This window comes from Nelumbo nucifera, chromosome 3 (genome assembly GCF_055504915.1).
Source record: "Nelumbo nucifera cultivar China Antique chromosome 3, China Antique-T2T, whole genome shotgun sequence".
NCBI classification, from domain to species: domain Eukaryota; kingdom Viridiplantae; phylum Streptophyta; class Magnoliopsida; order Proteales; family Nelumbonaceae; genus Nelumbo; species Nelumbo nucifera.
The window spans coordinates 105,010,538-105,035,111 of record NC_142651.1 but is presented as its reverse complement, the minus strand read 5'-3'; the positions used below and the strand labels follow the sequence as shown (position 1 = coordinate 105,035,111).

General features: G+C 39.3%; 1 protein-coding gene across 2 annotated transcripts; it reads left to right on the top strand.

Moving 5' to 3' along the window:
- Positions 1 to 10,553: 10,553 nt before the first annotated feature.
- NDT1 (NAD+ transporter 1) lies at positions 10,554 to 20,444 on the top strand. Of its 2 annotated transcripts, XM_010261124.3 has the most exons (9): positions 10,554 to 11,254; positions 11,390 to 11,485; positions 11,902 to 12,008; positions 13,067 to 13,115; positions 17,249 to 17,358; positions 18,373 to 18,467; positions 18,559 to 18,647; positions 18,718 to 18,812; positions 19,684 to 20,444. In XM_010261124.3, exons 1-9 carry the CDS (start codon positions 11,185 to 11,187, stop codon positions 19,918 to 19,920), a joined length of 948 nt encoding a protein of 315 aa, XP_010259426.1. In that variant the 5' UTR covers positions 10,554 to 11,184; the 3' UTR covers positions 19,921 to 20,444. The 2 variants fall into 2 exon arrangements, with proteins under 2 accessions (XP_010259426.1, XP_088756656.1); XM_088900530.1 differs by lacking the exon at positions 11,902 to 12,008 and having other exon boundaries at positions 10,756 to 11,254.
- The last annotated feature ends 4,130 nt before the right edge of the window (positions 20,445 to 24,574 follow it).

Below are 24,574 nucleotides of genomic sequence, written 5' to 3'. Positions count from 1 at the left end.
ATCTGAACTGAAGCTTCACCTTCAAGGTGGTGGACCCGCTCCCGAACTGACCCTAGAGCCTCTTCGGCAGTCCGCGCCCGCTCCTGACCCGACCCCAAAGCTTCTTCGGCATCTTGTGCCCGCTTTAAGTTCCTCTCTGCCTGAATCGTCAGGGTGTGAAAAGAGGAGTTCGCCTACCAAGCAAAGAGTCAGTTCGATAAGAACACAAAAAAAAAGAGAAGGCACAGAGGGAAGACTTCGACAACCTACCACCATGACGTGAGATGCTACACGTGCGGCGATGTGGCTGAGAGGGAGCTCGGACCAGGCCGCGACCTCGCTCGAGTACACGGCCTTCTGGCTCTTGCAAAGAGTGCAGCTCGGAGTTAGCACACTGCCAACCCCCTCCTGGCTCCCCGAGCTGGAGAAAACAGTCGGAGTTCGAGAGGCCTCTGTAGTCTCAACCTCCTGAGCCTCTGTAGTGCCGGGTTCCGCTGCCATCTCGGGGATGGGCCCCGCTGCCTTGGTTTCCTTGGGGAGTCCAGGTTGATAACCGGAGGCTGACTCGGGACATCAGGCTCCATGGCTCGAGGAGACTCCACCCGAGCTCACTTGGTGACCCGCTTCCTTCTCTTCATTCTGGCGAGTACGTTGGTGCCGCGAGTCTTCTCTGCTTCCATAATACCTGCAAAAAGGACCTCGGCATCAGTACCAAAAAAAAAACTAAATAAAGAAGACTACCTGGACTCAGACCGGCTTGAATAAGCTTGGCCTCCGTGAGGTATTCTTCGCACTCGAGCCCGACCTGGGCCCAGGATCGAAAGGTCTCCGCCATGTCTTTGTCTAACATGACGTCGAGATCAGGGACGACCGCCCTCCAATGGGTAGGAAACGGCCACCCCGTAACACTTTGGACCACGAAGTAGTCCCGCTTCCACGCCGGGACTTTGTTCAGGAGTTTGTGAAGGAGTTTGAACCCTAGGCGAGGTGACAGGTAGTAAGCCCGCCTGTGCTCGAGAAGGTAACTCGCTTGTTTCTTAAGCACAAGAAGGGCAGAAAAAATTCCCAAGTCTAAAGGGATGACGAACTCGCAACAGAGGGATATGGTCCCGACAAGGTTGCGAATAGAGTTCGGGTGAAGTTGACCTACCGAGACGCCGAAGTGGTTCAAGACTTCGACTATTAAAGGGTGAAGAGGAAGGCGCAGCCTGACGTTGAGCTGCTCTCGGAAAACCACGATCTCATCTGGACCGTGCTCCCAAGGGAAGTTGCCCAAAGGTAAGCTATATGCATACTCCTCGGGCATGTTGAATTGATGAACAAGAAACCGAAGTCTCTCAGACGTCATAATAGAAGGTCCGAACGTGTCCGGCATCCGAACCTGACGCGAGGTGGACTCTAGGCTACCCGGGGTAGCCCGGGTTGAATGCCCCACCTCGGGCTCAACAAGAAGACTGTCAAAGGAGTCAGCCCGGCCCGAGGTCCCCGCCTTAGGCCCTTCTAGAAGGTTATCTAAACTACCCGAACTACTGGAACTAGACATCGCGAAAGGAAAAGGAGAGGAAATTGAAAAGGCTAAGGGGACTCACCAAGGAGAACGCTACCGAACTAAGGAGAATGACGCGAGCTGGGGACTTTGGATGTGAGCTCAAGGAACGATCGTTGAAACTTGGCAAAGGAAAAGTGGCCAGGGACCCCACTATTTATAGCCGTTGTACCCGCGCATCAAAGGTCGAGATCAAAGCCATCCAACGGCTCTCAGAAAAACCGGTTGCACGACCCCCGAGGTGAAATCAGTTTAGCGCGAATTTTTTACGTCCGATAGTTGATAAAACGTTTGACGTCCGCGCGTGAGCTGTACGCGACCCAATCTGACTCCGGTCGAGCCACGCTGACCCTGGTTGAACCAAGAACATAAGCGGGTCAGATCGGGGAATCTCCAAACTGGACTAAGCATGCCACGGAGCAAATCCACCCGTCAGTCAGTAAACTCCCCACTTCGGGTCAGGACCCCGGGCATGGGGAGTGGGGGGCAATTGATGGAGGTAGATTTAGTCCGACCCCTCGGTTGTGCGACACGTGGAAGAAGACAAGATGACCTGGCAGGAACGCCAGCTCGACACGATGACTTAGCACGACCATATCCCGAAGGGAGGCCCGAGTTCCCGAGCTCCCCAAAAGGAAACCCGAGGGTAATAGCAAAGCCTGCGAGGGGCATGGTCGGGGCCAGCCCACCCCGAGCCAGTTCGGATCATGTGTCAGCACTTCGGGACAGTAGGATCTGCTCATCCAAGCTCAAGACTTCATCTTGCGCACCACTCCGGCACCTCAGCTTCAAGTCGCGCGACTCTGAAAATATATCTGACATCCGTACTCTGAGACAACACACCTGACTGATCTGGGTCCAGCAGACAACAATCATGCCGTAACGGCCACCTTCCACCGCCATCTCAGTCATGACAGAGGCGGCCCTGACAGAGAGGGCAGTGGCGGTTATACCTGCCCCCCCCTCCTCACAGAGGCGGTTATGCCTGACTTAGCAGAAATTTGGGAGTAAGTGCACTAGGTGGCTATAAGAGGCCTTCCTTCCCCAAGAGAAATATGTATGTGATATTTTGTGCTTTTTGGTCTTGCAATCCATCATTTTCCTTGCCCTCTCAAGAGCATTAACTTGAGCTTCGGAGTGTTCCTACCGGGTTCCTCCCCGGAAGTCTCCATTTTCTTCCTTGTTTCAGGCATCTCCAGTTCTGTCAAAGGCAAGGTGACCGGCAGCTAGGGCAGACCGGATTGCGCATCATCACATTCCATCTCAAAAAATAAAGCTCAACGACTTGTCTAATCAACCCGAAAGCTAAAACAAAACATCGGTTTAGTTTGGTTTGGCTTCGGTTTTTATACATGAAAAATGAAACCAAATCGAGTTGTAGGTTTATTTTTTAATACAAACCAAAACCGACCAGTGACTTTGAAAAATCGACCAACTCGGATTGGGTTGGACCGGTTTGGTCAATTTGACATTTAATATGAACATCCCTACTTGTATCTTTAGTGGTTAACCCAATGATTATCCACAATCCAACCCATTTAAATTGACCCAATGGCTAATCAACCCATTTCCATGATCAAAACTTATTTGAAACGTTTTACTACTTACAAGGTCAATGCGAGGAACATTCTCTAGGAGCAGATCCAAACTGGTGTCAAATCTGAGATACACGTCATATATGAGAGATATGGTGTCAAATCAAGTTGGAAGGATGTTGGAATGGAATTTTCATTGGCGAGTGGCGACTCACAGAGTGTGCCCTACATGCACATCTAAGCGGGATAAGTTCCAAATACACGGTTGAAAATTTGTTGGAACGTATTTTGTTGACGGGGAATTCAATTGAGAATATATTTCATATTTACATGTTATTCATGGGAGATGTTCTCATCTGATCGGTTCCCGATTTTTCTAGTCTAACCATTTGGTCTGGTCCAGTTTTGAAAACCATGTGTTGAACTGTGTTGTGTGGGTAGATGTAGTAGCTAGTAGGATTCTTGAGTCTAGATCTTCTCCTCATAGAATGTGCCTCACACGACCTCACAGCATATCCTGGCCATACATTGAGAATATCTTCTACTCGTATTTATTATTCTCATGTGGAGATGTTCCAAGTAGGGGTGACAATGAGCCAAACTCGAGCTTGAGCTCAATTCAGTGGCTTGATTGCTAATTGAGCCGAACTCGAGCCTAGTAGAACTTGGTTCATGAGGCTTGCGAACCGGCTCGAATATATATATATATATATATATTAAGATTATAGAAAATAATATATAATAAAAATATTATAATTATTAATTATTATAATTCTTAATTTTTTAAATATGAAATAAAAAAATATATATAATTTTTATTTTTATAATAAAATGTTTTTATAAAATATAAAATGAACTGAGTTGAGCCGAGCTCGAGCTTATGAACTCTTAACTCGAGCCAAATTCGACTTCAAAATTCTGGCTCGAATCGAACTCGAACTTGAGCTAAAGCCTGGTACTATTCAGTTCGGCTCGACTCAACTCGGCTCGGCTCGAATCCACTCATAGTTCCAGGTGGGGAATGGGGATGTGGTTGTGGGGTCGGTGTGAGGCGCGGTGGAGCAGATCCCAATTCAGGATTCTTGTGGGCAGGAGATCCGGATTCCCGGACTTCGCATGCCCATGTGGAAGAGTGGCGAACGCTTGATCAAGCGATCATATTTAAATATTAAATTCCATAGGGCAGCCACGTGTAAACTTCTGGCGGGTGAGAAACGGAAGACGTTAGAAATGTATAGAAAACATGAAGACGTCAAACACAGAGAAGATACATGTGTTTTTCTCAAGATCTTCGTGTCTACCAGAAAAAAATGAAAAGAAAAAAAAAAAAAAAAAAGAGTTGTTCGTTTTCGTTCATATATTTTTCCCAATTCTTTTACAAGTCTTGAACTCATTGAGTTCACACAGTTCCCATTTCCTTGCGTTGAACGGTTGAAGGCGGCAAGTAGAGATTTTCTCGCCTTCGTCAATGGCGTCTCATATATATTATATATATATATATATATATATATATATTTCTTTTGCCCCTCGCGCGTTTAGGGTAATGTCTTCCTTCTTTTTTTCTCAATATGACAATATCTCGGCGATGCAATATTCCGTGTATGAATTTTATACGTTCAGTCTCTCACTTTAACAAATATGTATTCTACACATTAATTCATCATTTCATGTCTATATATCCAGGGCCTGAATTTCGTTATATTGTTGTTTTGTTCAAAAGTTTTATAGGTGTTTGATTTGTTAAGTTAAGTTGTTGATTTGAGTTGAGACTTTTTGTTCCACGGCTCTGGTTTTCGGTTGATGGAAGAGGAAGAGCCGAGCCAGCTGAAACGGGCGTTGATAGATTCAACGGCGGGAGCTATATCCGGTGGCATTTCTCGGACGATAACATCTATATCGCCACTTGATGTTATCAAGATTAGATTTCAGGTAAGTTGCTGATTGCTGTTTCTCTTATTGCTTCAAAAGTGTACATGCATGTAACAGTAAAAGCTCTCACTCGGTTCAATGGATCATTCAGGAGTTTACTTTTGGAATTATAGCTAGCTAATTATACATTGAATAAGGGACCGAGCCCCAGTGCAAACGGTTGCACATTAAAAAAAATAAAAACAAGAAAGAATAAAAGAAAATAGGAAAAACAACTTAGAAGTTGGATACTGCAGTTCCGCACATTTTTGGCAGGCCAGTTATTTATCTGAATAATTAAATGAGTTCAAGAGTGAATATTATCTTTGTAATGGAGTCCACTAGTTGCATTGGTCCTCTAAAACCATGTTGTTTCTATCTCTATTCCTGCAGATTTATCATTCGAAGGATCCATTTCCCATAAGATAGCCACTATACCATGCTATAATTCACTTGTAGAAAAAATACATTAGTCTGAGAGTGGTTGTAAACTGAACTTGTGAAATTAGGAACTAATCAATAAAATGGTTGTCAATAAAAATTTGAATCAATTTATATGAAGCTCCTTTTGCTTGCAGTGCAACTTTTATTTGCACCGGTGCAAATGCATGAGAGTGAATTGGGAAGCCTACAAATTCTTTTTTAATTTTGCTTCAGGTTTTACTTTGCTTTTATTTTTTTTTATTTAAGATGCAAATGAGGAGAGTGCAAATAGGTGTAAATGCATGGGAGTGCAAGTGGTCCCCACTTCATATGAGAAAAAAGTGAAGATAAGAGTTTTATTAAAGTTCTGTTTGGCATGTCTTTTTGTACGAGCTATTGGTTTTTTAAAAGTCTGGCAGTTTGTGTTTGGATCTTTCCTGTTTGGTTGGGAAAAGATCTAATCGCCAAAAGCTGCAGCCTTGAAAAGATGCGGGAAGCCCGTTTTGAACTATTTTCGATATGCTTCAAATGGAGTTCTTCGTCTTTTTTCAACTCGTCTTCACATTTAACCAAACGGTCTTCAAGTTGCTAACATCTTAATGCAAAAGCTCAAATCATCTTTTAGCTGTTAGGTCATGCATTCTCCTTCCAAGAAATAGTATCCCACAAACAAAGACCATGAAATGTACAAAGATGGCCTAAAAGATTACATAAATGCCACATAAAGACAAACCTTCCTATATAATTGACTTTATGATATTCAAAAATTACAGAATTATCACATATAAGGCAGATTTACTCTTTTTACCTCATATGTAATTGCCTCTATGATATTAGAAAATTACAAGACTGCCACATAATGTAATTGACTCTATGTCATTCAAAAATTATAGGATTGTCACATATAATTATTTATGATTATGCCATCCTATAAAATAAAATGTCATCCCTGTTCTCTCGCCTAATTCTCTCTCATCTGAGACTCTATCTCAACTTTTATTTATTCATTTGTTTTATTATTATTATTATTATTATTATTATTCATTTGTCATTGAGAGAAATATTTTAATAAATATTTATTCATTTATTTATTTATTTTAAAACAATTTACTAATGAATTATTCTCTCCCCTTAGCCCAATATTTAGGGTTGTCAATGGATCGGGTCTGGTTCGAGATAGCCTATACCAGTCCCATCACAATAAATTTTTATTTAATCATTTATTTATTTTATTTTATTTAATAAATTATTATATAAACATTAATTTGTTTAAGAAAAACTAGGGCTGAACCAATGGGTTATATCTACTCGATGGAGCTAAATTGATTGAACATAATTATAACAGTTATGGTTCCATGATTTTGTCTTGATTAATAATTGGGTGGTTTTTGTTCTTACCTATCCAAAACTGATTTAGATCCAGAATCAATTATTTTATGGAAATATTTAAAATTTTTAACTTTCTTGTAATTTTTTATCATGTTTTATGTTTGAAATAGTAAATTTGATAGATAATATTAGTTAAAAATGTTTAACTTATTAAGATAAAAAAATATAGTATTATTTTAAGTTATTATTTGAATAAATAACTATTGTTTTCAATATAATCAAAGAGGAATCAACATTGAAATTTTTTGTTTGGTTGGCCGATTTTCAGAAAATCGACCTAAAACCGATTCTTGAAATTGACCCTTTTTCAGGGATCACATATTCACCTTTTTTTGGTGATTTCCTGATTTTCAACTGTTTTTGATTTTTTAAGGATGACATGGCATCCTATGTGTCATTGAAAAATAACTCCAATGCAAAATTAATTGGGCCTTGTAAATCATTACCAAATAGACTCAAAGCTGATTTCTCAAAAATTGGCTTACAATACCAAATAACAAAATTTATCGATTTTTTTAAAAAATATTAATTTCAAATATTACCATTTTTTTTAAATATTGATAAAAAAGAATCAACATTGATGCCAAACATCACCTTACCTAGTGTGTTTGGCATTTATGACGTTGCTCTAGAAAACAGTGACACATCAGTGCCACGTTAGAAAAAAACGGTGCTCTAAGAAACACATGTTTGTTTGGTACCGTTTTTTCATAAAAAATGGTGCTCCAAGCCATGCCTTGGAAATCGAGAAGGCGTGGTTTGGAGCAATGATGAATTTGACATTTTCTTAGATTACAACTATTTGCTACCAACGAGGACGTGATGTGGCAGTGACGTGGACTTCCTATAATGGGTACTAGCACTGAAAACATGCATGGAGCACTAGTACCAAACAGGAAGTGTTGTTGTTGTTCTAGGAAACGCCCTAACTGACAACAACGTTTCCAAACAGAAAAAAGACAATTTTCTCAGAAAACAGTGCTTCCAACCCACACATGCTGAAAATGGTGTTGTATCTACAACATTGATGCCAAACATATACCTAGCGTCTGTTTGGCATCGTTGCCATTGCTCCAGAAAATGACACCACATTAGTGTCATGTTGAAAAAAAATGATGCTCTAGGAAATGGGCGTTTGTTTGGAACCATTTTTCCATAAAAAACAGTGCTCCAAGCCATGCCTTGGAGATCGTGAAGGCATGGTTTGGAGCAACACCAAATTTGGCATTTCCTAGAGCTGCAGCTTGTTGTTGCCAACATGGACATGAGGTGGCAGTGACGTGGCATTGGATAATGGGTACCAGTGCTGAAAACGTTTCCTAGAGCAATGGTGCCAAACAGAAAACGTTGTTGTTGCTCTAGGAAACAATGCCACATTATGATGCCAAACATATACCTAGCATTTGTTTGGCATCATTGCCGTTGCTCCAAAAAACGACACCACATTGGTGCCACGTCAAAAAAAAACGGTGCCATGTCAAAAAAAACGGTGCTCCAAGCCACGCCTTGGAAATCATGAAGGCATGGCTTGGAACAATGCCGAATTTGGCGTTTCCTAAAGCTGCAACTCGTTGCTGCCAACATGGACGTGAGGTTGTAGTGACGTGACACTAGATAATGGGTACTAGTGCTGAAAACGTTTCCTAAAGCATTGGTACCAAACAAAAAATATTGTTGTTGCTCCAGGAAATGTCTTACCTGATAGCAACATTTCTAAACAGAAAAAAAGGCACCGTTCCAACCCACACATCAAAACGGTTCAACATTTGCGGCATTGATGCCAAACATATACCTAATAATGTGGCACTTTTAAAAGTTCCATAAAGAGTGCAAAACTGGTAATAATATGCAATTTATCCTAAAAAGTAAAAAAAAAGTGTGAATTGATGATTTCAAGATGAATTTCGATCATTAGAAAGACTCCCCTATACTATGGTCTGTGACAAAGACCCGTGTATTTTATTTTACTACAAAGACACCCTGTACTATGACCGTAAGACAAAAACCCCCTTCTGTTAGCTTTTCGTTTAAATCTGCCGAACACTGTTTATCTTCCCCAACTCACGATACATCAACAACAGATTCACATTTTTCTCTCTCTCCCCCCCCCCCCGATCTTTCTTCTTCCTCTATAAGAAGTGCTCCAAAACCCAAATGCTGCAGATTCTACAGAGTCCTGTTCTATTTTCCACTGGACTGATGAAGAATGTGCGAAGATGATGAAGAGGAACTGGGCTGGGGGTAGCGACTGATTCGGCGGAAGTACAGAGGGGGGATAGCAACTTGTTCGGCAGTGACAGAGGGCGCGATAACTGTGGGAAGAGCAGAAATAGAAAAAGAAAATGTATAATAAAAGATGGAGAGAGGCTGGTGGTGGATTCGCCGTTGCTGAGTTCGAATCCGCCATTGCAGTTGTAGCGGTGGAAGTCGGTGATGGGTTTGAAGGCAGAGGTGGCGGTGGAAGTGGAGGAGGAGGGGTTGCTCTTCCGACGGCTATAGGGGAGGAGAGAAAGGGAGATCGGCAAGTTCTCTATACCACCGCTCTGCATCGTCACTGAGATATCTTTTCACGACAGGATATCCAACCTCGCGGCTGTCCCAACAGTTGTTAGAACCCAAATCAAACATCAACCCAGTAGAGGATGAAGAGGAAGTAGGTGTTTGGATCTACGTGGGGGCCGAGGGTTGTTGGGTAGTCGAAGTGGAACATGTATCGACAGTTGGGTTCTTGTTAGTTGTGTTATCGCTGCCAATGTCTGATTTTGTTGAGCAACGAGTGAGATAGGGAAAACCATTTCTAGATATAGGACTTGGGCACTCCCGGTGATGCCACAGTACCAGTGCCGGTGATGCCACAGGCACAGAGAGCGAGCACACCTGGCCTGGTGGAGGCCCCTGGAGGAATCAAAGTTGTTGGCTTCGCTGTTCTGCAGGTGGTAGAAGAAGCAAGTACCCTGACGATTTTGAACGTTGTCGCTGTTGCCACTGCAGATGTTGCGTCCATCGTAGAAACATGGCCACGCAACTAGAGATGGTGTCAAAAAGGATGGCCTAGGTCGTTGGGGGCAGTGGTTTCGTTGCCTCTCTTCTTGTCAAATGCAATTTTCCATTCGATAAAAAGTTAAAAACAGAAAAATAATTTGACTGCAATTTACTTTGAAATGGCCCCAACCCCAAAAGTACTTCAACTTACAGCTTCAGTACTATAGTACATAAAACTTCAATTGAATTCAAGCAAACAACTACAACAATTGTCTGAAATAATTGGAGATTTTTTTCTTGAGTTTCTCAAACCAACCATTCGCTCCACTTTCCTGTTCATTATTTTTTTTATGTCCTCAGACAGTGGGGCGAATCCATCATCGTCGCTACCCCCAGCCCAGTTTTTCACACCAACCATCACAGCAGCGGCGGTAATCCCCGATTTCCCCCCTTTTTCTCCTCTTATCTTCGCTGCTGTTCATATATCGTAATAGTGTTTTTGTTATTGAAAGGATAGTATGAGGATTAAAAAAATTATAAAAGCGGATTTCAACCAAAAGCTAACAGAATGAGGTTTTTGTTTCACGGTTATAGTAAAGAGGGGTTTTGTCATAGCCCTCGTAGTATAAAAAATTGGTCAATGAGTAACTTTTTCCCATCAACTTTCTTACATAAAACTTATCCATTTTAAGAGTTACTTTAATGGATAGAAATGTTATTTTATTATTTATCTGAAAATCCTAAAATGAAAAAAACATGGGTAAAAAGAACACTTGGTAAGCTGCACCGTTACAAACGAACGGGGCCTTAGATATACACGTAGCTTCATCACCGTTAATTACAGAAATCGGCATTTCATCATCGAAATAACGATATCTAATATATGCCGTTAGATGAGCATCATAGACGGTGGTATCATGTTGTATAGATTCAAGTCTGAGACTCTGAGGATGAGGATGGGTCATGGGACTCATGGCCTCATGGGTAGCTTATAACTCTTCGGTGTTACTGTTGTAGTTTTCCTCTGAATCATTCTCCACTCTCCGATAACAAAATGTATCTGTTTCACACTTGAAGCGACGGGAGCGATTCCGGGGGAACCAGCCGTCCAAGAGAGAAAGAGAGGGAGGTAGGAAGGAAAAGCGACCATCTTCTTTGTCTTTGCATACTGTGAAGATGGGGCTTCCGTGGCTAGCTTGTACTCTCCTCATATCTCATCGAAACCCTAGTTTCCTGTGACAGCTTCTTTCGTTCCTTGACGGGCCCCAAGTCGTTCTTGTCGATTGCTTTTCAGGAGGAATTCACAGCTCTGTCTTCTGGCCATGCGACCCTGGTTCACTCAAATCACCCTCTGGAGAGAGGACTCCCAAGATTTCGCTTACAAACGCAACTTTTCTCGATTTTTGTATCCGGTTTTCAGCGATGCCTGGCGAGTCTCATGGCCCTAATACAAAGGGCCTTCTATGCAATGCTGGCGCTGGCGCTGCTGCTGGTACCTTGAATTTCTCCTGTTCTTATTCTTCTTCTTCTTTTTTCACCTTTTTGAAGTTGGACACGAAGGAGTTTGATTTCATTCTTATTTTGCTTTTAATTCTTATCCTATTATTGGATTGGGAAAACCATGTAGGTGCTATCGCTGCAACATTTGTTTGTCCGCTGGATGTCATCAAGACAAGGTTTCAGGTCCATGGGATTCCTAATCTTGGTGGTGGAACCACTAAAGGTACGTAATTTGGGGACTCGTACTCAAATTGTTATATAAATTATTTTCTAAGTTCCCACTTAATTCTCTCCTTTGCAGCCGTGGTGATCACGCATGGATAGATATCAGATGATCTAGTTATGATGTTTATTTCTTATTTTTCAAATAATCGTATATACTGTTCTAGTTAGAAAGTAAAATGTTTATACTCTTTATTACAATTTAGGTTATGGATCTCCACATTCAGTAGCTTAGAAACTTCAGGTAACCCATGATAGTTCAAGATCCCATCCAAGGAGTATTTCAATTTGCAAGTAGATACTATTACATAGCTGTATTTATCTTCTTTTCTTTACGCGAGTGTATCTGCTGTTTCTTTTGCTTCTCCATTAGCTTCTTAAAGCGTGGTTAATGGGTGGCGATCTACATGTACCCAGGTAGCCTCATAGTACGAAGTTTGGAACAAATATTTCAAAAAGAGGGAGTGCGTGGCATGTACCGTGGGCTTTCTCCCACTGTATTGGCTTTACTTCCAAACTGGGCGGTCAGTCATCCTCCTCCAATATATCTTCGTGCTATTGGGGCAAAGCTACGTAAATAAGGACAAAAATAACCATCATTCACTTCACTAATTATGCTGATTATTATTTTGTTTTTGTTTTTTAGAGAATTAGGACAGCACTTGTGATGTTGGTTTCATATTGTGAAAGGTCTTGATGAAAGGGCTATATCCATCATTAACTTGTTTCTACATCTAATGTTATCTCTGTATCATGTGGTGGACATTCCCCTGAAACTCTAATGAATGTTTTTTTTTTTTGGACTGCTGGAACATGTTGATCTGCCTCATTCTATTATGTGTCAGCTATCTGCTTGTACTTAACTGGGAAAAATGCTTCTTGGGGAATCTTGGCAGAATCATTGAATTTAGGTTCTTAGAGGCCCTGGAGGCTGTTAGAAGACAGTCAAAAAGAAAAAGAAAATAAGGGGAAAATAGGGTATTGAGAGGAAATTTGGAACACAAGGCAAGCTTGGATATGTTATATTGTTAATCTCATATTTCATATTTGAGATTGTAAACCATCTACTGCTGGAAACTTTTATAATTGTCTTAAACTGTGTTGCATCAAATTGATACGATCCTGTGGTCTAACGAGGAAATGTTAGAAGTACTGTATGGATAAAGAATGCATTCATAGACCTGCAAAGTTTATCTTAGTGGGACTGGTGGCACCCACTCTATTTAGGATGACACAGAAGAGGATAACAAGTATACCCTTGCACTCTTACAAATACATATCACAGCATATATTATTTGTTCTACCTATTTATGTATTTATTGTGGTTGTATACATAGTACATACTTGATGCAGTATAGCGTCAACTCTGTTTCTAATCTATTCACTTTGGAGAATAGAGTTAATGATGAGTTTGCAATAATGGCATGCCTTGTGGAATCTTTATGCTCTTTATTATATCTTCCTCCAAAGTTATTCACCTTATTGATTTTGTTTCTATTTAACATCTAAAAAGGTTTGATAAAGAATTATGTGTAGATTGCATTATTTATTTTGTGTAACCTGCTGCCATATGATTTTTCAGGTATATTTCACGATGTATGAGCAGCTTAAAGGCTTGCTTTACACTGATGGTCAGTTAATTTCTCCTTTAGTTCACTCAACCTGCATAGCCTTTCTTTTTCATTACCCCTCAGGATGTTTTTGCGTCCAAATTTCTGTTGGCTTTGGGAATTATAATTCAAAGATTTCTATTCCAAAATGATGGGATCTTTTTTTTTTTTTTTTTTTTTTTTTTTTTTTTTTCTGGGATGCTTTGCAGAAAGTGGTTGGAGTTGATATGGTCAATTCCTAGTACATCACAAAAGCCCATCCCTTTGAGATAAATATTCCCTGATAAGTTCCTTCTTCAATCTGATTTGATGAGAATAATGCAATGGAAGGAACTCTCGCTTGCATATGTTGCATTTGAGATTGTCATGACTGCAGTGTTACCTTGGTATTTGGCATGAGTGCCAAGTGTTCAGGTGCCCACAGGCATCCAGCATGTCAATCTTCAGAGCTAATGTCCAGGGGCAAACCAACAAATAAATAATTTCATATAAACATTGGGAGGGGGATTGTTGGCTTCAGTTTGGAGCATCACCAATATTCAAGAATTTTATTGTGCCAATGGACAGGTGTTGCATGGCTGGACCCATTGGTCTTGAGGTTTCCTGGTAACACTGGCCAGTAGAGTGAAAGTGAACTAGATCCATGTTGAGTAATTCATGGCATCAATGACAAACTACCATTAAGGGGAGCAAGAACATAGCTCAGCTCATTTGCAGTAATGAAACTCTGATCTGTATTGGGTCAACTGGGGCTTCATTAGGAGCAAGCTGTTGTAACTTGTCAGAAATGTAGGTCACCAAGCATTTAGGCATGGTGGGCAAGGTTCAAAATATGGATACAATATGTCCAGTACAGTGTATTTTTAAGTTTTTGAGGAGACTGAGACGTCGAACAGTTGGAATGGTTCATTTTCAATGCCATTCACTTACATCCAATGCATCAGCCGATACATAGTGCTAAATCCCCCATATTTAATTGCATTAATTATACTTATATTTACTTCCATATTTAATCCATCAATTACCCTTTCCCTTATTAAACTCTCCTATTCAAATCTGTCATATTTAAAGCACTAGTGACACTATATTCCTTATCAAAACCTCCTATTAATAGGGTTTTTTTGAATTTGAAACTCCTAGTAATATGCATACCTTATTAATCTCTAACAATTTCCTTATTTAAGGCCTTATTATACTCTAAGCTCTCCTATTATAAAGATTTATGTTATGGCTTGGATTTGAACACAGGTTTCCTATATGACTTGTAAGCATCCTCGTCACTACACTTCACCACCACTACATTCCAAAAATAATATGGGCTTTAATTTTCAAAGTGTTAATAAAATTTGTGGTGGTTTCCTGAGCTATACAATTAAATTTTATTATTATTTCGTCTACTATTGCAAATGGTAGTTTGCACTTAGCATAAACCATTTAAGTATGTGTTTTTCATGAATTTGTGCCTTATCATAGTATTTTTTTATCAACAACCGAAAATTTCGTTGGAGAAAATTATGGATACAAAGGGAGGAGATAAACCTCTCTTATCTCCCCCAGCAAGAAACAAACAACACGGAAAAATTACAGTTGAGCCCAAAACAAAGTACCCCTATTTACCCCTTGTTTTGCTAACCCATCAGCAAAGGAGTTTGCACATCTCTTAACCCAATTTACTTTTACTTCCATGTCTTTTTTCAGCCACCAGCTTTGAGTCTCCTTCAATGATCAGCTTCTTTATATTTATGTCTATAGCTCTCTGAACCAGTGTTTTAAAAGCGCAAGGTGCAGGGGTCAATTTGCACCTGAGGCACAAGGCGCAAGGCGCAAGGCGAGGCGTGCGCCTTTTTGAAGCATGGCACAAAATTATAAAAAAATGTCAGAAAATTAAAAAAAATGCCAAAAAATAAAAATACTAAACATAATATTAATAAAAAAATATAAACTTAAATTTTAAAAAACCTATTATCTAAAATTAGGATACATAAACATAAAATGTAATTATGTAAAGCATATTCAAATGAGAATTTAAAAATAAAATCAAACATATAAAACATTTTCAATCATTTAAAACCTCTAATCTCTTTTTTCATTCAATTCCATTACTTCACGTAGCTAATGTAATGTAAAACATATTACATTCCTGATTCTACGAGCCGCCTTTGTGCCACGCCCCTCGAGGCAAGCCTAAACAAGTCCACGTTAGATCTTAAATTCTTAGTTTTCACACAAAAAATAATGATTTTGTAGTTTTATTTGCTTTTTAAGAAGGCATTTTATTAGGATGAATGAATGAACAACATTACCAAATTGGGGGTTCTCGGAGCTGAGGTGCAAGGCGCATCAGGCGCACGCCTAGGTGCACCAGGCGTGCGCCTTTTGAAAGGACTGCGCCTAGGACCTGCGCCTACCCTGAAATGCGCCTTGCCTGTGCGCCTAGGCGAGGCGCATACCCTGAAATGCGCCTTGCCTGTGCGCCTAGGCGCACCTTTTTAATCACTGCTCTGAACACCTTCCGATGCCGCCAAAAGCTCAGCTCTAAGGGAGTCACCAGCTCCAATTGGGCCTGAGAACAAGGCAATTATTTTCCCTTTCTCATCCCTTAAAAATGCCCCCAATACCTGATGGCCCCAGGTTACCAGTACTGCTTCTGTTGAAGTTCATTTTGTAAAAGCCACTTGGGGGGCGGGGGGGACTGGAACTGATACCTCCTGACCTGGAGCTGAATCAGCAACTTCTTTCCACTTTCTTGACAGATCATCCATTGACACGTTGAATAGCTCCATAGATTTAAGCCAATGTACTACCTTGATAAAAATCATCTCCTGGATGGCTTCCTTGCTTCTCTCCTTCCCTGTAAATATTCTGGAATTTCTTTCTTCCCAAATGGTCCAGCTAACAGCAGCCCCTACACCTTCCAACATTAGTCTTCCCCTTTTCTTTTGCAATCTGAAGAAAGTAGGAGCAAATAAACTTTTCACATCTGGTGGCGGGGTCCACCTGCATCAAAACAAAGAGAAGAACCATTCCCATAAACCTTATCATAGTAATTTGAGCCTTAGATTTAGCATTGTTGATGTATTTTTGTGGGATTTTTTATGAGTTCCCCAAGTGCACAATCATTCTACTGTATCCACAGCTATGCAATGTGTATTCTGATATTTGTATTTTAAATAGACTTTGAATAGTCTTTGCAATACTAATACTTTGAAACTTGATGGTGCATCATAATTATGATAGCAAGCCCCACAGAGAAAAGCTCCTTTCTGCAGTCAATATTTTTATAAATGAAAGATGACTATAGTGACCACAGAGTTGCAGGTCTTTTAAATGGTTGGAGTAGGTGATTCAGTTGATTTCTGGACTGCAGAGCAATTGAAACTTTTTTCTTGGGTCCCAAGTGACAAAATTAGCAAAAACACTTCTTCTCTCATTATTTAAGATTCTTCAGTTTATGTGTGGAAAAAATGAATTGTGTCAAAGGTTGGAGTATATTCCAACTCTATTCATTCAAGTTGTACCTGAATCATCATATTAGATTCCTTGTACCAGATTCAAAAACCAGTTTCATGAAGTAAATCTAGCCCACAGACACAGTAGATCATTTATTTTTCAAGCAGTAGTACATGAGGTAGCCAATCCCCAGTTATTTAAAAGAAGTGTGCCTCAGGAATACCAAGGTGCAAAGGTGAGGCATATTTCAAGGTCTATGCCTTGCCTTGGCCCAGGCTCAGCTCCTTTGAAAAAGGCACACACCTGGTGTGCTTTGCGCCTCAGCTCAGGTGTGCGCCTAAGTTAAAATTTGTGCTTTTTACCCTTTTTAAGCATGGTATTTTTTACTAATGTTATTTATTCATCCTTTAATACAACACTTTTTTTTTTTCTGAAGATAAACTAAAATTACAATTAAAAACCAATATTTTATGTATGGTATAAAGTGGCTTGAAGAATTAGGGTAATGCGATTAGAAAGAAATAAAGAGATCGAAAGTTTTACATACTTGAATTGTTGAGTGCTTGAATATGTTTTATATGTTATCTTAATTTTAATTTTACATTTCACTCACAATATGTTTTGTATGTTTTAATTTGAGCTAATAGGCTTTTTAAAACATTTAATTTAAAATATGCATTTTTTAAGCCATGATGTTTGTGTAGATGGGAACCATCAACTCTCAGTTGGTGCAAATATGATAGCTGCTGCTGGTGCTGGAGCTGCAACAACCATTGCTACCAATCCTCTTTGGGTTGTCAAGACAAGATTTCAGGTATGTCATGAACCATGCTTATATTATATTGGTAAAAATGAGTAATTTCAACATACTAGTCCTTCTCTCTGAACAAGATGCATTATGATAATAGCATATAAGAAATCATATGTAATTTATATATTTTATGTACTTATTTCAGTGCTTATAAAAGATATACCCTCTCTTGGAGTTCTTTTCTTACAAGTTAAACTGAGCCCATGACATTGTAATTTTTTTTGGTAAAAGTGACATTGTAAGTTGATTCCTGGTTTACAAAAAAAGATCCTTTTTTTGTCCTTGGTTCATATCCATGCATCTCCTTTAGGTAATGGAAATCAGCATCTTTTTTTAATGCTTTTACCCTGCCCCTTTGTGATTAGGAGCACAATGTTTTTTTCCCTTTTGAGATTAAGGAAAAACTCATTGGCCATTTTCTGAATCCAGTATAGGTTCAGATTCTTTAAGCAGATCTACTCATGATTCATCTCCATTTTATTCCATTCTAGCTTATTTGATAACATTACAACAATGTCCACATGATCAACAGCAGATGGGATTTGTCAACTAAGAGGAATGCTTATTTGTAGGTGGTTTTGGATGAAAACCTTTTAAGTGCCATAGAGTACATGAAATCTCACCATGGCATTTGACTTGAATTTTGAGAAGCATCATTGTTGAAGCAAATTACACTTGTTACCATGTTAACTTGACAAACAAGGCATATAACTGTTTGTGCCCTTGTTGCTCCATGTCGGTTGCAGATACTCTCTCTCTCTCTCTCTCTCTCTTGTTGTGCTACTTTATCCATATGCTTAAAAGTTCAATTCTTTGGTGGTGCGTGCTATTTCTAGCAATGTTTTGAAAACTGGACTGGGCATTGAACTGGAAAGAGGCCCAGTTCCTATTTTACCTGGTTCAACTAGCCAGGTTGGTCCAGTTTTTAGAACAGTGGTTAAGATTAATGTGGAAATAGCTCATGAGCAAACTTATTGAAGTTTTAGGGGTTTACCTTTTTGTTCATCTCTTTTGTAGACGCAAGGAACGAGGGGAGGAGTGGTGCCATATCGGGGTACTCTCTCTGCATTGAGGAGAATAGCTCATGAGGAGGGTATTCGAGGATTATACAGGTTGCTGATCATTTTCCCGTAAAGATGGATGTTGATGAATGAACTCTTTACTGCCAATAACTGACGTTTCTTATTTGTATGTGGTGAACAGTGGTCTTGTACCAGCATTGGCAGGAATTAGCCATGTTGCCATCCAGTTCCCTACATATGAGAAAATCAAAATATATTTGGCCAAGCGAGGTACTCCTCAACCCACTTACCCATTTAAGGAGATTCTTAAATCCATGTTGATTTATGTTTACAATATCAGATAAGACTACCACAGATACCCTCAGTGCACGTGATGTTGCTGTTGCATCATCAGTCTCCAAAATAGCTGCATCCACATTGACGTATCCACATGAGGTATGATATGGCCAATTTCTCAGTAAAACTTTCTTATCTCCCTCCTCCCGAACACATGCACACATGCAAAAATAACTACCCTTTCTATGTTTTTCTTTTCTTTTTGATTTTTGAAAGAAAGAAAAGTACGGTATTATATTAAAAACAAAACAAAACATGTACAACAAGTTTTCTGTATCCAGGGCTTACAAAAGCTACCCCTGCAGCGTTACAATCCCAAATCCTGATTTACAGAAAGGCTTCCATGTACACAAAAGGAATCATAATTTGTATTTTTAAACTACTTGTGTATAGCTAGCTATGAAAACATATTTCCAAAGCCTTCTGAAATATAGAGTTAGTAGAAGTTAGAGATTATAGAACTGCTTTACTCGTAAAAATCCTTGCATTTCTTTTTTTCTTGTCACACACACCAAAAAACCACAGCAGGTTCCAGACCAGCCTTCCCCCTTTTAGACTGCCCTTCTATCCAACTCTTCATGAACTCCACTACCGAACCTGGGCAAATTCTATGTTTTTCTTTTTCCCTTTGATGTCTTCTACCAAATTTTAAATTAGGACCTTTGAATAAATTTTGTTTATTAATATACAATACTTTTTAAAAAAATCAATACCATCCCCCCTTTGATTGCTGAAGATTTTTTTTTTTGTTATTGTTTGAAGAAATTCTATTTACTGAAGGTTTTTTTTTTATTGGTAACGTAAAAAAATTATTAATTAAAATGATAGAGTAACATGTGCAGCTGTCGAGCAGCAGCCACACAAAAAGGTTTTGGCTTGCACTCTTTTAATCATGCAATTTATCATTTAATCAACTGTGTTTATTGTGTCAAGTGCCATTAACATGTTACTTGACACCCCTCTTCACCAGGTGGTGCGCTCAAGGCTTCAAGAACAAGGCCACCACTCAGAGAAGCGATATTCTGGTGTTATTGACTGCATCAAAAAAGTATTTCAGAAAGAAGGTATCCCTGGATTTTACCGTGGGTGTGCCACCAACCTGCTTAGGACCACCCCGGCTGCTGTAATCACATTCACCAGCTTTGAAATGATACACCGCTTTCTAGTCACTCTGTTCCCTCCCGAGCCACAACCTCATACACTATGATGACTGATATCAGACTCTACTATGGGGTCTTGAGTCAATGAAGCTTGAGTTGATGGAACTCTTTACAACACCATACGTTCATAAGAAAGGCAAGGTAATCATGCCTGTTTTTTTGTTCCGTACTCCGTTAATGATTGAGAATGATGAGGTAGTATACATTATTCCTTGTGTGGTGTTCAGCACTATGGAGTAGAAGTTCCTATTTAACATTTTTAAGATTGGGGAACAAAATATTTTGCTCCTTAATGAAACCATTCATTCGTCTATGGTCCTAACGTTTGCTTTTGGGAGGGTCAGTAAGTAACTCATGATGATGATGACGACGACGACTAAGTTGTATTATGTAAAAGTTTTGGTCATAAACATTGTAGTTACTGCAGTGTCTGTTCAGAGATTGGAATCATTGTTTGCAAACCAGGAAAGATTCTAGCTGTGGTGCAAGCTTTTCTTTTCATCTGTATATTCATAACCTATTGGGAATTTGGGATCCATGGAATAAAATGATATCGTCGTGGTTTCTGTTCTGATGCTGCAAATTCTATTATTTACTTTTTTTTTTCTTAATTTTCTGGTTGATATGGTATCATTGAGAAAAAGTTCTGGAAAGCTGGCTTTAAAGTGGTTCGTTTTTTGGCATTAGAAGGTTAAAACTTGGTGGGGTGGGGGGGATGATACAGGAAAAAACTTGTAACCAATAAACCGAACCAATATCATATGAGTGGTAACCGCCGGGGGAAGGGGGTGTTTGATTCGTCAAAGCTCTTTCGGTATCTTGTTTTCTCTACAGCATAGATTTTCCCTAAAAAATGACATATATGCTGGGTATGTATCATATCTATATCAGTTAATGCATATTTGATGCCAGTCCTGTCAATGGGTCGGGTCGGGTCTGGGTAAAGGTAAGTCAGACCTGCCACGAAAAGAAAATGTGCAACACCAGTTTTGAACCAGGACTATGAGGTCTGATGTTATTATAATTCATATCTATGCTTAACCTCTAATTTGACGATAACTTTTTTTCCTCCATGGGGCCAAAAAATAGATATATCATATTGTATTTCTTAAAAGTAGGTATTAAACTTTCTTCTCGTAAGAAAACAGGTATTAGATTGGTATAACGTTGTTTTTTTTTGGGGTAAAGAAACAGATAAATTACAGAAAAACCACCCTAAGCCGTTTAGGAACCTCGCTGATTGCTAGAGGCTAGGGGTGGCAATATCTCACTCAACCCGCTGAATCCATCTAACCCACCCATTTATTTGGTGGGTGCTGTGGGTTGAAAATGGGTTGATCACCCGTTGGGTTGGGTCGGGTTGTGGATAACCATTGGGTTAACCATTAAATATACAAGTATGAATTTCTTAGCCTTTTTTTTTTTAATTTTCTTTATTTTAGTAAAATAATTTATAAGTAATGCATTATTTTTTTATTAATTATTAACTAAAATTAGTTTTACTTCGAATCAACACACTTCACCTAAATCAACATAAAATCAAATCAATCCAACTTGAGTTCGGATAAGTTCAGCCCACTTTGAACTCAGCACGTTCTGAACCGACTCGAATTCAGTTCGGTTTTAGGCATTCAACCCGACCCAGGTTGGTATGAGCCAACTTGACATGAGCGGGTTGGATTTTGAAAATTCAAACCCTTCTTTCACATGAAAGTGCAAAACCCTCCCCGACCCTACCCTCCCTACATTCAAGGGTAGGGCGGTTTGGGTTTAAAACTTGCATCTAATTTTCTATTATTTCTTGTCATATATAAGTAATAAATTAGTAAAACACAAATAAACATCAAAATTTCTAATTATTTGATTAAGACATGTAAAAAACACATAAACTATCAATTATCATTTACATAAAATTCAAAATATTATTAAATTCAACACCTAGTACATAAAGTTTATATGCTTTCCAATAATATGCGGGTTATGGAGGGTTTGGTTTGCCTAATACTATTCCTTACCTGTACCCGCAAGGGTTGTAGAATCCCAAAACCCATACCCGCCCCAAACCCGCCATTTAAGCAAAAAAACCCACCTTGTCGGGGAGGGTAAAAATTGCCATCCGTAGTCATTTGATTGAACCAGTTTGGTTTGGTTCGACCGAACTAATCCGACTTCAAATGGTTCAACCACTCTTGAAGTGATTAGCTCAAAGACAAATTGAACCAGTTAGATAGTTCAAGTTGGTCTGACCAATTTGAACCTGAGTGGTTCATTCAAACCCGAAACCCTAACATAGTTAAATGACTTCAAGTGATTAACTGCCTTTTATTCTCCTTGTAAATATAATATGCATGTAATTTGATTTGAACCTTCACCACTTATATAAATAACAATTACTATTACCACCAAACTATAACCAACTTATTTGTTTAAAGGAAGTTAATTTTTAGTTTTAATTACATAAATACAAGGTTAATTGGTTGGGTTGGGTCAAAGCAGGTTTGGGTTGATCTCAGATAATTTTATATAACTGAGTCATTAATGGGTTGGCGAGTTAGATGGGTTGGGTTGAAGCTCAACCCAAACCAAACCCAACTGAACCCACCCAATTGCCACTGCTACTAGAGGCCACAAATTTGCCTCCAACCAGCAACGAAGCCGACCATCTAAACTAGATCTTCCTTTTTCTGCTAATTCGTGAGCTGCACTATTTTCAGCTCTATTAAAAAAAGGACAACCTGAGAAACAAACCATCTAGGCTATACAAATCTTGCAACAACGGCCACATTGAAGGCGGACAAGGAAAGGATCTCTGATTAATAGCATTCACTATATTAGCAGAATCACAATCCAAGGAAATGAACTTGAAGCCCAAGTTTAAGCATAAATACAACACTCCAAAATAGCAGTAACTTCAGCATAGTTACCAGACAGCCCTGCAAGGCCCACACTTTACCAACAAAAAAAGACCATAGGAATTTGTAATCCAAAAAACATAACCACTATGAATTACAAAAGCCACCATATGTTTTCGCTTTATAAAAAGTTACATTTGCAGGAAATTCCTCAGAATTCTTAATAGCTAAAGGATTGGTCGGAGAACATTCGGTTGATTCTTGTATGGAAGCTTTCCTCACTTCTCTCATCCATTTGTTCACATAGAACACAGAGACAATGGGATTAGGCAACACCCCCTAAAAAATAAAGCCATTTCTGCCTTTCCAATTAGTCCACAAAACATAGGCATATAATTCAAAAACTGAATCAGCCATATCAGCAAAGGAGAAATCTTGGCTTAACCACCAAGACCACCAATCTGCAAAGGAATCAAAGGATTCAATATTAGAAAAAGTAAAACTCGAGCTATAGCCAAACAAAGTTGCCCTTGCATGGTCATAGGAGAACAGGGCATAGGGCATCAATGATATTTTCATCATCACTATCACATATGGGACAATTTGCATCTGCCTTAAATCCCCTCCTTTGCAGATTTTGATTCACTGCTATGCTTTTTATGAAGCATTTTCATATGAAAAGCTTCAACTTTGCAGGGACCCTGATTGCCTAGGTTTCTTCCAAAGATTGGAGGGCAGAAGGGATGGGCTAGCTTTGTTCAGATGAGCCACTTTTTCCTTTTTACAGATACCTGATAAGTAGATTTAGGCTTAGTTTGGAAAGAGTACAATATAAATATGTAGAGTGCAAATCCTTATATTTTATATGTATTTGTCCTGTGCATATTTGTATTTATACTCCTTCCAAACTGAGCTTTAACAGAAAATTTGTCATTTGAACCCGGAGTCCCAATCAGCTTGTCTTCACCACCTAGGAAGTAGGACTAGGACTAGGTCATGGGCCTATAGGCTTGAAATTTGGGAGACCCACTATCCAAGGATCATCCCAAATATCAACCTTATCCCCTTTTGCAATACTCCAACAAGAGACCCCTCTTTTAGTCAAGTCCCTACTTGCCAATCACAGTCGGTTATTGGTTAGGAATAATCAAAACCAATCCTAATCTACTGTAATTGGGATACATAATGCAAACAAAGACCATATACGTGTTCGAATCGAGTCTCTTGGATCTGTTGGATAGATTACCCCTAAATGCCCTTTAAAAGAATGAACATGATATGACAATTTTTGGTGTCAATTTGGATTAAAGGTAAGGTCCATATTTAGAGTAGGGCACAAATTAGGTTTTGGTTGACAATTTTTGTTTTGTTTTGTTTTTTGTGTGTCAGTTTAGGATTAGGCTATGGTCCATATTTAGAGTTGAGTAAAAGTTAGATTTTGGTTGGCAAATTTAGATTTTTGGCATCAATTTCGATTTAGGTTTAGTCCATATTTAAGGTTGGGCGTCAGCTAAGTGGTGTCTTAGTTGGTATGTTTTTTCGGTTTGTTCCAACAGGGATACAAATTCGGTTCCCGCTACCACCAACTTTGGGGAATGGGCTATTAGTATGGTGTTGTACATTTCAAATAGCCCCTATGGGGGATTTAGGCAAAAGTTAGGTTTTGCGTTTTGGTTGGCAAATTTAGTTTTTTGTCATGAATTTTGCTTTAGGCTAAGGTCTAGAGTTGGGCACATATTAGGTTTTTGGCATCAATTTGGGTTTGGACTAAGGTTCATATTTAGAGTTGGTCATAGATTGGCCCTTAACTTGATTCAATCCATCTAATTAATTGAGAGCAAAAGGGGTT

What these genes read in the sequence shown, in the direction of transcription:
- NDT1 (XM_010261124.3), top strand. Translation starts at nt 11,185, where the DNA reads ATGCCTGGCGAGTCTCATGGCCCTAATACAAAGGGCCTTCTATGCAAT. An exon ending in TGGTGGTGGAACCACTAAAG is followed by an intron (nt 11,486 to 11,901) that starts GTACGTAATTTG and finishes ACATGTACCCAG; the next exon opens with GTAGCCTCATAGTACGAAGT. An exon ending in TTGTCAAGACAAGATTTCAG is followed by an intron (nt 17,359 to 18,372) that starts GTATGTCATGAA and finishes TCTCTTTTGTAG; the next exon opens with ACGCAAGGAACGAGGGGAGG.